The sequence below is a fragment of the Zootoca vivipara genome, chromosome 14 (assembly GCF_965207765.1).
Source record: "Zootoca vivipara chromosome 14, rZooViv2.hap1.1, whole genome shotgun sequence".
NCBI classification, from domain to species: domain Eukaryota; kingdom Metazoa; phylum Chordata; class Lepidosauria; order Squamata; family Lacertidae; genus Zootoca; species Zootoca vivipara.
The window spans coordinates 23031766-23044743 of NC_142597.1; the positions used below are offsets into that span (position 1 = coordinate 23031766).

General features: G+C 46.0%; 1 protein-coding gene across 1 annotated transcript in view; it reads left to right on the plus strand.

Annotated features, from left to right (window-relative positions):
* The window catches only part of GRIK4 (glutamate ionotropic receptor kainate type subunit 4), a 449450-nt gene that overhangs the window by 296550 nt on the left and 139922 nt on the right, over positions 1–12978 (plus strand). The window contains exons 4-5 of the mRNA XM_035139827.3: positions 241–338; positions 8934–9099. Of these exons, the coding sequence (XP_034995718.1) occupies positions 241–338; positions 8934–9099 (264 nt within the window). The remainder of the gene's footprint in view (positions 1–240; positions 339–8933; positions 9100–12978) is intronic.

A 12978-nucleotide genomic window follows, 5' to 3' on the forward strand; every position in this document is an offset into this window, starting at 1 on the left:
CCTGAATGTGCTCAAAATAGCTCAACAAAACAAGCATCCATGGGGCATAGTGATGTTGGAACAGGGAGAGCCAGGTTCAGATTGCTATTCAGCCATGAATCTCACTAGATGTCCTCGGGCCAATGGCCTGCAGTCTGACCTGCTTTGTTTACTTGAGGTTACCAGTAACTCTCTCTCTCTCTCTCTCTCTCTCTCTCTCTCTCTCTCTCTCTTTCTCGCCTGCTGGCTGACTTTCCCCAGTGTGCCAGATCCTTCCCAAAGGGGTGGTTGGAGTTCTGGGGCCATCTTCAAGTCCTGCTTCCAGCTCCATCATCAGCAATATCTGCGGGGAGAAAGAGGTGAGTGGTGTGAATCTTGCTCTCAGCACTGCAGCCTATGGACAGAAGTTTGCAGTGTCTACCGTGTTCTCTGAAAATAAGACACCGTCTTATATTTATTTTTCCTCAAAAAACAAAACAAAACACTATGGCTTATTTTCAGGGGATGTCTTATTTTTTTTCCTCCTCCTCCTCCTCCTGCCGCAGCTGGCTGCGCCTATTACAGTGGAACCTCAGTTTATGAACACAAATGGTTCTGGAAGTCTGTTCATAAACTGAAGCGTTCATAAACTGAAGCGAACTTTCCCATTGAAAGTAATGGAAAGTGGATTAATCCGTTCCAGACGGGTCCGTGGAGTACTCAACCTGAAGCGTACGGATTAACCCGAAGCATGGGTGTAATTGGTTCCGGAAGTCTGTTCATGAACTGAAGTGTTCATAAACTGAAGCGAACTTTCCCATTGAAAGTAATGGAAAGTGAATTAATCCGTTCCAGATGGGTCCGAACATAAACCGAGGTGTTCGTAAACTGAGGTTCCACTGTACTATGTCTTATTTTTGGGGTATGGCTTATATTCCTTGAATGCTATAAAATCCTGCTACGGCTTATTTTCGGAGAAACAGGGTATATGCAGCCAAGCATCTGGAGATTAAGGGACGGGTCACAGCTCAGTGGTAGCACACTTATTTCGCATGCAGGAGTTCTCAGGATCAATATTTGTTATCTACAGTAATCTACAGCACTCCCTCTCAAGCACCATTCTTTAACCCTGGGTCCCTAGGTGCTGTCGGGCTACAAATTCTAAGATCCCTGACATTTGGCTAGGCCACCTGGGGACCCAAGGTAGAAGGACGCTGCTCTGAAGGGTCAGGTAGCCAGGGAGGGAGGGGGGGACCTCTCTGCCTGAAAACTTGGAAAGCCACTGCCAGTCAATTTGCACAGTACAGTGGTACCTTGGGTTACAGATGCTTCAGGTTACAGATGCTTCAGGTTACAGACTCCGCTAACTCAGAAATAGTACCTCTGGTTAAGAACTATGCTTCAGGATGGGAACAGAAATTGTGTGGCAGCGGCGCGGCAACAGCAGGAGGCCCCATTAGCTAAAGTGGTGCTTCAGGTTAAGAACAGTTTCAGGTTAAGAACGGATCTCCAGAACAAATTAAGTTCTTAACCCGAGGTACCACTGTACTAGGCAGAACTGACCCATTCTGATTCTTCACTCCAAATTGGCTTTGCAGATTAACACATATTCACCCCCCTTTTTGACGTGATTGTCCAAAGATGGCCTTGAAGGGGAGGGTAGGGGTTTTTTTTGTCACTGGTGGAAAAGTTCACAAAAAGCTGAGCACCAGTGCATGACAGGGAAAAAATCCATGTCTGATCTCCTGGCAATCATGTTAGACTACACCTCCCCCTCCTTCCATCCTCAGTACTCCATTCTTCTTCTTTTTTGGAGTCTTACATCTAATACAAAATCCTCATGGTAGGTTTCCAACCGGTGCACCTGATTTAATGTCGGATAAGCCCCATGCTTCCTGTGCTGACCAATCCCCATTCCCAGGGAACAAAACGGAGCTCTCATAATTCAGCCGCTTAACTCCTAGTCGCATCTCTCTGCCATTTAGTGGACTCTGAAACGTGTCCCTCGCCACAAGGCTTTGGCAGTGATGGAAAGTCAACAAGTCAATAGGAGGCATTCGCAAATAAATTGCAGTAATTCGCTGCCTTCAAGTTGCATGAGTCAGGAAGTGTGAGATCTTTCTGTAGCCCAGCCTTTCTCCAAAGTTTTAAAGTTGTGTATTGAATGCAGTTCTGACTAGCCTCCAGGAAGTGCAGTGTAGATGTAAAAAGTACAAAACATGGCCACAGAATTCATTTTCTGGCTTCCGTGCATCTATAAAACAAGTTGCTGTCTTTTATTGTGGTTGTGCCCAGACCATGGTATCCCCCAGAGAATCTTGGGGAATGTAGTTTAATCCCACAGAGTTACAGTTCCCAGGATTCTTTGAGGGAAGCCATGTTCTTTATAAATGGATGGGATGTACGGTGCCATAAATACCAATAATTAAATAAAATCATTTTTGTCTCACCCTTCCTCCCTAAGACAATCAGAACTGAATAAATTAAAAAGAGCCCATATAAAATGATAGCAGCATGGCATCCAAAATACCTAGGAGAGCTCAAAAGCCTGGTTTTTTAAATAAAAAAACCTTTAAAAGCAGTGAGGGGGTCATACAAATTTCCTGGGGGTGGGAGTGCCAGAAGCCCAGGGGTCAATACAGAAAAGGTGCTGCCATGTTTGGCAACCCTACAAATACCTGAGAGGACAGCAAGGTGGGTGCCTTGTGGAAGATCTCTATTCTCAGGCAGGGGTATGTGAATGAAAGTCGTCCTTTGGGTGTTCAGGGCTTTATAGATTAAAACAGGCACCCCCAAACTTCGGCCCTGCAGATGTTTTGGACTACAATTCCCATCTTCCCCAACCACTGGACCTGTTAGCTAGGGATCATGGGAGTTGTAGGCCAAAACATCTGGAGGGCCGCAGTTTGGGGATGCCTGGATTAAAAACACTTTGAGCTGTATTTGGAAAGGAATAGGTGGGCAGCGTGGGTGGGGGGTGGGCTAACACAAAGCCTGCATCCCACCTTCACGAGGGTGACCAGAAAACATGTTCTGCTTACTGGGAAATTTTCTTTCAAGTCACTTTGTTAAAATTCATATCTGCTTCAGTGTCTATTTTCAAAAAAACATCCTAGGTTTCCTTTCACCAGGGTCAGCCCAAGACATGTTGGCACCAGAGGTGAACCACAAAATGGCACCCACACACATCAGGGAAGAAAGATCTGCACCAGGAAAAAGGGTGCAGGGATAAATATATACATCTGGATCTACTGCCCCTATGGACCTTGCCACCTGAGGAAGCCACCTCACCTTTCCTCATGGGTTGGCTGCCCATGCTTCTACCTATGCTCCATGTTATCCTTACCCAGAAGCATCTGCACCTGTATCACCTTTTGGTGCCCTTATTAGAGACTAGAAAAATGTCTCTCATTATAATGGGCCTATAAAGAAGCAAGGGAAGAAATGACAGTTGTCAACCATATTTGGAGGTCATATAGTTCTCTGTTCTTGAAACGTTGCACCAATCATGTCCCACAGAGCAAATTTTGAGATGGAACATTGGTTAGTGGCAGTGTACTTTCCTGGTTCAGTCTCTGACACCTTCAGTTAAAGGGTCTCAGGTAGTAGCTAAGAACTTTGGAGAGTCACTTCCTGGGGCCCGAGTTGGCACTTCTGGGTTAGAAGGTCCAATGGTCTGATGACCCAGAACCATGTTTCCTAATCCATTTCCAACAGCACAGCAGCAAATTTGCAGAATCTGCCATATCTTTGGTTCAATAAAGGGACTTTCAGAAGGTCAGAACTTGTGAGATCAGTCTGTAGCTTGGAGCTTTGAAAGAATTTGGCACCCACTGCAAAGGAAGCTGATTTTCAGTTCCATTGAGACCATGGGATTACGTCAATTTGCCGTCTCTCTCAAGAAGGCCATTTGAAAAGAAAAAAAATCTAGACTTTGATAGGACAGAGGGGCAAATATCCTCAATGCTTCCTAAATGGTTGATGTGAAAGGTTTCATAGCAATTTATTTGAGTGAGAGAGTTGGTTTTTTTTAAAAAAGGTGTTGGAATTAGAAATACATTAAGGTTTAAATGTTTAATGGTTTTCTTTGTGTCTTTGCTGAAATCTTTGATAGCATCTCTGAAGTCTTCAAAACTGTAGTGCTTTGTTCCTTCTCTGTTTCATTATATGTGTATTTCTTATGATTATGCTCTGCTACATACCTGGCAGTTTATAATCCCTGGTAAATTATATGCATCTATGGATAGTTGGTTTTGAGGAAACACCATGAAACGAAAGCTTAGAAGGGCAAGAAACACTCCCTTGTTGGCAACTGTAGTGGGTGCACTTTTGTCTCTGAGCAGAGACATACAAGGGCATAGCGTGTTTTGCTGGAACCCGGGGCAGCCGGCAGGGTGGAGCGTGTTTGCCAAACTCCCACTGCCCACGCTGGTGGGTGGGTGCTCACGCACTGGGCAGGGGTAGGTGCAGAGGGTGCTCTGCTGGAGCCAGGCAAGGCATGATGGGAATCTCTGCGGGAGCACCTGGTTCCCCCCCCCCCCCCCGATTGTGCTCTGGTCCTGGGGCAATGCCCCCCTTGACACACTGTGACAATGTCATGATCCCCTTCCAACTTCCCTTTCTCTGGATGCTGAGCTTCTGGCAGCTTAGGACAGCTTTCCCCTCCCCTCAACTGCGTCCCAGATTACTGTAGATATACTTTAACCCAACAGAGCTGAGAACAAAGCCATTCCCTTTCCACGTAGAACTTCTGCGGTACCATATAGCAAAATAGCCCAAATAATCCTCCGCAGGTGACATTAGATAAATCATGGAGATGCTTCTCATTCAAAGGCTGGTGTGATGATTCTGCTGCTCTGAACAACCACTGTGGGCAGCCTGTTCCGCCCAGACAACCTGCATTCCCCATTGTCACTTGGCTGCCCTCCCACCTGTTGCCAAAATGCTAGAAAAGGGCCATCCCTGCTGCTCACTCACCAGTGCTTTGTCTCTTCTTTCTCTGCCTGTATCTATTTCTGTTGCACACTGTGTGTTTGCTGGCTTGCCCCAGTTCAGATTGAGAACATTCTTCAGTGTCAAAACGCTGCCATTAGGAACTCCTCTTTATATTCATCCTCATTTACTTCATCTCAGTCCATTGATCTTGGCCATTTTTCATTTCTTCAAGCATGATCAGGGCTCATCCACTTTCCCTTGCCACATATTTTGATTGTATTGTGTACCAATTAATTCCCCCAGGCCCGAGAGCTTTTCTCCTTTTTCCACAGCCATGCCTTGCAAAAATCTGATCTTACACCCTGACTTGAAGCAAAATCCCTCCTCAGAATTTCCGCACATCTTGTGAGATCCAATTCAGCAGGTGAGATTGGAGTATTGCAAGGCACAACTGCGGAGCGACAATAAAAGCTCTTTGACCCATGGGAATTAATTGATACACAATACAATCAAAATGCAGGTCAAGCAAAAGTGTGGACATGCCCACACCATTTCTGTCAAAGTAAAGTGGGTATATCTAGGTGCAGCTCAGATTGGGGAGTTTGGGCACCATGTTTCTGTGCCCCTGATCCCACACACAAAATGATTCATCCCTGGGGTGGTGCCCTACTGACCTGCGCCAGCCACAAGGTTGCATGGCTGGAGACTTTCTTCCATAAGTGGAGGGCAGCATTTCACAGGGAAAGATCCCTGCTTCTAGTGCCAGAGAATTCTCTCCCAGTGCGGGGCAGAGGGCAGGGATGCGTCAAAGAGGAATGAGCAGAATAGTTCAGGTTCTAGGACCCAGAGATGCCTGGCAGGAGACAGTGTGTCGCAATGTGCTGAAGCTGGGAAAGGCCCCTACCTGAGATGGAGGCAGAATGGCCTCAAGGAGTCAGGAGTGGAAGAGGGTTAAGGTGGGAAGGCAGCAAACCTGTCCGACACCCACAGCTGCCAAGTTTTCCCTTTTCTCGCGAGGAAGCCTATTCAGCATAAGGGAAAATCCCTTTAAAAAAAGGGATAACTTGGCAGCTATGCCGACACCCAGCTGAAAATTATTGGTTTGACTGCTCCCCAATAGCGTTGTTGCCCTGCATTTTTCTGCTGTGCATTATTGGGGGGCGGGAGAGAGAGAATCTCAAGAAATTGACATATTTGCACATGGGTAGGGGATGCAGGGCTTCATCCCACTTAAAAATACAAAAACAAACTTCCTATCAAGAAGATGGGTTGCACCTGTTTGGGTTGAATAGCGACAAGGTTTCCCCATCCATGTATATATAAGTGTTAAATAGCAGAGCAAATCTAGGTTGATTGTGGATTTCACACAAAACTGCTGCTATGAATGACCACTCTGCTTGGTTTATATATATATATATATATATATATATATATATATACCCAAGCTTCAGCAGAATTTTTGCAGAATGTACATTTTACATTTGATGACCAGTTGACCTGTTTACAATTTCTTTTCCCTTTCTCTGCTTGTGTAACACACACATATTGTGGACTGCACACCTTGCAGAAATATTTCTGGAACAAGAGCGGCACCTATTAATGTTCCATATCCATAGGGAGAGGGCTAAAGCTCGGCCGCAGAGCATCTGTTCTGCATGCAGAAGACTCCAGGTTCAATCCTTGGCATTTCTAGGTACTGCCGGAAACCCTGGAGAGCTTCTGATAGTCTGTGTAGACAATACTGAAGCAGATGGCCCAAGTGTAAAGCAATGTCCTACACTCATATATCAACAAAGCAGAAGAGAGGAGAGTTGCCGTAAAGGTTCAAAGCTGAAGCAGAGAGATGTGTAGAAAGAACAGCCCAAGGTCATCCAAGGTTCCCCAGCTGAGCCAAGAGTTTGATCCCGAGTCTTTCCCTCCATACCAATCCCTCCATCCAGTAGACGGTGTTGGGCTGTGAGGCTCGGATTCCATCTGGCACTGCTGAATGATCAACAAGCCCATCCTCATCCTGTGGGCGCCCCATCTGCTTTAGTTAAGAGAAGCTGCCTGGAGGCACACAGCCTGCCTTTCTCCCTCTTAATCAACCCCGGGCTAAGGGCCGTGGAGTGAAATCGAGGCGGATAGCAGCTTATTGCTCTTTAACTTTTCTATTACCGACCAAACTGCTTATGCCTCCAATAAAGCAGCCACCGCAGCTGGTTAACAGCCTTCCCCCAAGAGGTATGTGATTGCAGGCACGGGGCAATAGCTTCCGGAAGCCCTGGTAATGGAAGCAAAGAGGACTTGACATTTCCCCTAATGTGGCATAACCAGATGTTTCCCTTTGCCTCGTTTTATGCTTCTTCCAAATCATTTGCTTTGCAAGAGAGAGAGAGAGAGAGAGAGAGAGAGAGAGAGAGAGAGAGAGAGAGAGAGAGAGAGAGAGAGAGAAGCACATTTCTCTGTTTTCCCCTTGCATCTCACAAGCGCTCTGAACCATATCATCCTCTTGGATCTTCCCTACCTGAGGTGGTCCCCTGACATCAGGTCCCCAAGATGAGTATAGGAAGTAATGCTTTGAAGAAACCGCTCAGTTCCCCTTGCTCAGAGCCTGGTGTCACTGAGTTTCCCTGGGAGGCTGCCAAACTCCCCTTTCTCTACTTTGATTTATTAATGGCAAATGAGCTATTATTAGGACTCATGGCTGTGGTCCCTCTGGAGAAAGTGTCTCATGGTAGCAGATTTGTTTCTACAAATGCAACAGGAGTGCAGACTCAAATGACTGGCTGCATTGCATTTAATCATTCTTAGAGACTGATAATGGGGGTGCAGTTCTGAGAGTTTTGCAACCAATCACAGAAAATCCTGCAATGAGGAAGTCCTGCAATTTTTAGATCAACCACTCCAACACATTATGCCTTGTCTACACGCTTATCTAAAGGTGGGCAGTTGAGAAAACGTATGTAATTTATGTCTGGGGAAGTGAAGTGATTTAAATCAGTCTTGGCTGGGGCCTGTTGGGAAGGCAAGGCGGGTAACAGTAGGCAGAGCCAGAGCCAATGGCAGGCAGAGCCAACTAATTCTAGTTGTGTTCCCAACCTCCTCCCAGCTGAGTTCTGCAAGGGGAAACACTGGGACTAAGGAGGAGGAGGACCTGGTTGTGTAAAGTAATTAAGAAATTCTAGGAAATGATCTATAATGAACCCCCCCCCCCCAGAAAAAAAAAACCTTAAGAGAACATCTCCCGGGAAACCAGAAGCTTTCCTTCTGGCAATAGTAACAACAGAAATATATATTTTGTGGACTTCTTCCACAAAAATGGAAAACAGAAGTAGTACCGACCAAAGAGGAACGGCACTTTAAGTTGTTGTAATATGCAAAGCTAGCAGGTCTGATTAGTAAGATAAGAGAACAAGACAATCAAAAATATAAAAAAGGATTGGAAAATGTTTGTAGAGTATTTTAAAAATCCGTATAAACAAGTGAACAGATTAGCAGGACTTGAACAAATTCAGCAGTATAAGAGGAAGTAAGAGAAAATTAATAGAAGTTGGTAACTTAGAATAAGCAGAAGAGAGGGAAAAGAAAGGTCACGAGAGAAGGAGAGGGAGGAAAGTCCTTAGGTGTCTTATGTTGTGTCCTTGTTTGGCTGTGCTTTTGTTTTCTTTATTTTTTCCTTTTAATTTTTCCTTATTCATTTTGAACTGTATTTAAAAAAAACCCTGCAAATAAAAATTACTTAAAAAAAAAAAAAGGAGGAGCCCAACAGACAGTGCCGCCCCCTGGACTGGGTAGCCAGGTGGGTGGCCAAATCATGGTTATACAGCAGGCATAGGCAAACTCGGCCCTCCATATGTTTTGAGACTACAATTCCCATCATTCCTGACCACTGGTCCTGTTAGCTATTGATCTTTTTATGACTAGCTGTAAGTATAAGAAAAAGGCAGCCAGGGAGGTGGCAGGATGAGGCCCCATTCACCCCAATGCACCAGCCTCCACCGTTGTGCGTATTCCCCAAATGATTTATATACACATGTTCCTTTCTCTCCCCATTTCAGGTCCCCCATTTCAAGGTTGCCCCCGAGGAATTTCTCAAGCTCCAGTTCCAGAGATTCACGACTTTGAACCTCCATCCCAGCAACACTGACATCAGCGTGGCTGTTGCTGGGATCCTGAATTTCTTTAACTGCACCACTGCCTGCCTCATCTGTGCCAAAGCTGAATGTAAGTTGCTTTGGAAGGCTGCCCACGGAGCCGAGCACCCACCCTGTGGCATTCCAATTTGTACAAATTGTCAAGACAGCAATGGTTGAGACCGGAGACAGAAAATCCCACAAACCCCTCATCTCATGCCTGGCAGCCAAAAAGTGCAATCGATTAAACAACTAATCGTTTGCTCCTCTTTTGTAACTCTCAGAATCAGTGACCCGAGGAAGCCACTTCACTGCACCTAAAGATAGAGCCGGCACACACCTTTCTGGCAAGGGCAGGTGGTGGGAGAAGAGGGAAGCAAAGCCATATCATGGAAGCTGGCTTGCGTTCAAGGGACTTCTTATTGTGAACAAACCTACACTGAATTGATTCTCATAATTTCAGAGTACATACATTTTGATGCAGAATTCAGATTTCCTTGCCTTTCATTTTGTCTCTTGTGCAAAGTATATAGGGCTCTTCATACCATAACCAAAGTGGAACAATAGAGTTTTACTTGCCCGTTCCCTTCTACTTACCACCCGATATCTGCAACCTTCTGAAAATGAATAATAGTGTACGTGCATGTCTTCCTACATGTGTTTTCCTGATACATTCCTGGCCCCTCTAGACTAATGTATTATTGTGAGTGCATTCTGCAAATACAGCCAAATTCACACACTATATCTAAAGCCCTATGATACCACTTTAAACAGTCATGACTTCCTCCAAATCATTATGGGACCTGTAGTTTGTTTCGGGGGCTACACCTTGTTGGCAGCCTCCCTCATACTCCCCCCAGGACTACAATTCCCATTGTTCCCTGTAGAGAGGGATCGCTTGTTAAACTGCTCTGGAAATTGTAGTTCTGGGAGAGAAATAAGGGTGTCCTAACAATTCTCAGCACCCTTAACAAACTACACTTCCCACTTCTTGGGGGTGGGGAGTCATGTCTGCTTATAGAACTTTAAATGTATGGTGTGAATGTGGCCAAATTATTGACCCAACGGTACTGGATTACTGGCAAATTTATTATTCTCTTCATGGGACTCAGGTGGCGCTGTGGGTTAAACCACAGAGCCTATGGCTTGCCGATCAGAAGGTTGGCGGTTCGAATCCCTGCGACGGGGTGAGCTCCCATTGCTCACTCCCAGCTCCTGCCAACCTAGCAGTTTGAAAGCATGTCAAAGTGCAAGTAGATAAATAGGTAAATAGTAGATAAATTACCTCCAGCAGGAAGGTAAACGGCGTTTCCGTGTGCTGCTCTGGTTCGCCAGAAGAGGCTTTGCCATGCTGGCCACATGACCTGGAAGCTGTACGCCAGCTCCCTCGGCCAATAACGTGAGATGAGCGCCGCAACCCCAGAGTCGGTCACGACTGGACCTAATGGTCAGGGGTCCCTTTACCTTTACCTAACAATTCTCAGCACCCTTAACAAACTACACTTCCCAGGGGAGTCATGTCTGCTTATAGAGCTTTAAATGTATGGTGTGAATGTGGCCAAATTCTTGACCCAACGATACTGGATTACTGGCAAATTTATTCTTCTTTAGTTGCTTCTGGAATTCTTCCCAATGCTACCACACTATTGCTGTCTGGAGGGGCTATGGTGTGAGAAAATAAACCAGAACATTTGTGGTATATAAAAAAAGTACAGGATTTCAGCAGGAAGCTACAGGAGAGGTGTGACGACCAGGTGTCCCACTCTCTCTTACTATCACTGCGACACAGGAATCCAGAGGGGAAAACATCCACCCTCTTCTCCTGCCGCCTCAAAAATAAACCCCTTTTACTAGTGGGTTTCTTAGTAAGGAGAGCCTCCCAGCGTACGTGGCCTGGTACCTTAAGAAACTCTAGGCTGTCCCACGGAATAACCTCTTGCCTACAGTAAAGGGTCTCCCTCAGTTGGATTCCCCACTGTAAAAGTTTGCCCTTTTCACTCTGGCAACTTCTTGGCGCCTCAGGTTACCCTACAAAGCCTCCTCCGTGTAACTCCAGGACACAAACTGCCACCTCCCTGCCTGAGGTGAGTTTTGCCCTCTCTTGAGCCACCACGGCTGTGAGTCCTGGTACCTCACTGGACAAATAAGGACGAACCTTTTTGGCAAAACAGAGATGAAGTTTTATTGTTTTAAAAGCATAAGTGTTTCTTTAACGTGTCATGTATTTATTTGCCTTGTTCCAGTTGTACAAGAAAAAACTCAGTCAAACATTTAACTTTAAGTTTTCCTAGCCTCTCCACTTTCTTCATACAAGACACCACACCCTCCTCCCTCTCCCTCCTAACTGACCAAACCAACACTCCCTCCTTTTGAACCGGGCACAGTCCCGCCCCCATCAGAATTCTATGTCAGTCAGGCTGGAGGTGGGTTAACTCTTTGCCAGCCGGGTAGGAATAAACATTTTAAAAGTGCTTCAATTTGTCACAAGAGGGGATGAAGTCGTGCCATTGCCCCCAAAATTTTGCAGGCACAGACGGCATTGAAAGTGGAATGAATTTATACACACTCTGCAAGTTGATAGCTGTGTGTATAAATTTATTCTCTGCATACATGCACTTATGTGCTAACCCACAGGTGCTGCACCTGTGGAAGGATGTAGAATGCAAGTGGTATACACAGATGCCTGCCACTGTTCTGTCCCTGGTTAATTTGATTCTTCATTTAACAGGATAGAAAAGGCTCAGGAACCAAATCGCTTTTAAAATAGCATGGCACCCAGCCGTCCATTGAGTCAGGTTCAATTGCTTTAATCGGGTGCGATTGGATGAACCGGTTGCTGACTGGGATGCAGTGGTGTGGAAGAGGGAAATGACCCTTTAAGGATAAAACTGTGGGGTTGCCCTGCAAGCCTTGGTCATGGGCAGCCATGGGGATGCCCCATCTTCTAAGGCACAAGGGAGAAAGAGCTGCAGATCAGCTTCCTCTTTCCTTTTCTCAAATCTTTCTTTCTCTGAAGGAGAAGTGGATATTCAGCACTGAATGAAGATGCCTCTGTATGCAATGAGAACTCAGCTGAGACAGGGACAGACTCCATTCTCTCCCCACCCCCCGGCCGCCCTTCTCTAATGTGGGCAAGATGGAGTTGATGATTTATGGCTCCTTGTCAACCTTAAAGGGGGGGGGAATAGGAGGGAGTTTCGTGGGTTAATGGCAGAGTGGCAAAATTAAGCTGTGTTGCAGTAGCTCTGAAGCCAGGGAAACAAGGGCGATCCTTCAAGGCTGAGATTCTGTGGGATTCCAGGAGGAGATGGGGCAGGGAAGGGTCACGAGTAGGCCTCCGACTCAGATGTTGCCTCCACTGTTTCCCTCCTCACAGGGAGAAATGAGCCGTGATTTCCCACATCTGTTTAAAAATGGTTTCTCGACGATCCTGGGGGATACAGCCTGCTATAAAGTTCCCCGTCTTTGCTTTTTCCCATGGTGGTGCAGGGGGGGTGCAGAGTCCTAAAACTTCTTTGCAATCTCTCAGGAGACAGATTAGAATCCCAGGAGTCAATTGACAGAAGATATGCTCAATGACATAAAATATGCTGTGCACACAAGACAGCCCCAGGTTCAATCTCCAGCAGGGCTGGGCGGGGGGAGAGTCTTCCTGAGATTAAGGAAAGCTACTGCCAGTCAGAGTAGATCAGGCATAGGCAACCTTGGCTCTCCAGATGTTTTGGAACTACAATTCACATGATCCCTGACCACTGGCCCTGTTAGCTAGGGATTATGGGAGTTGTAGTTCCAAAACATCTGGAGAGCCAAGGTTGCCTATGCCTGGAGTAGATCATGCTGGTCTTGATGGGAGAATAGTCTGATGTAATACAATGCAGCTTCAGACATTGAGATGATGCCTGTTCCCACCCCCCCTAGCACATTTCTGGAAACCCTATGGGGTAGGATCAGGACTGTTGGTTTGTTAAAG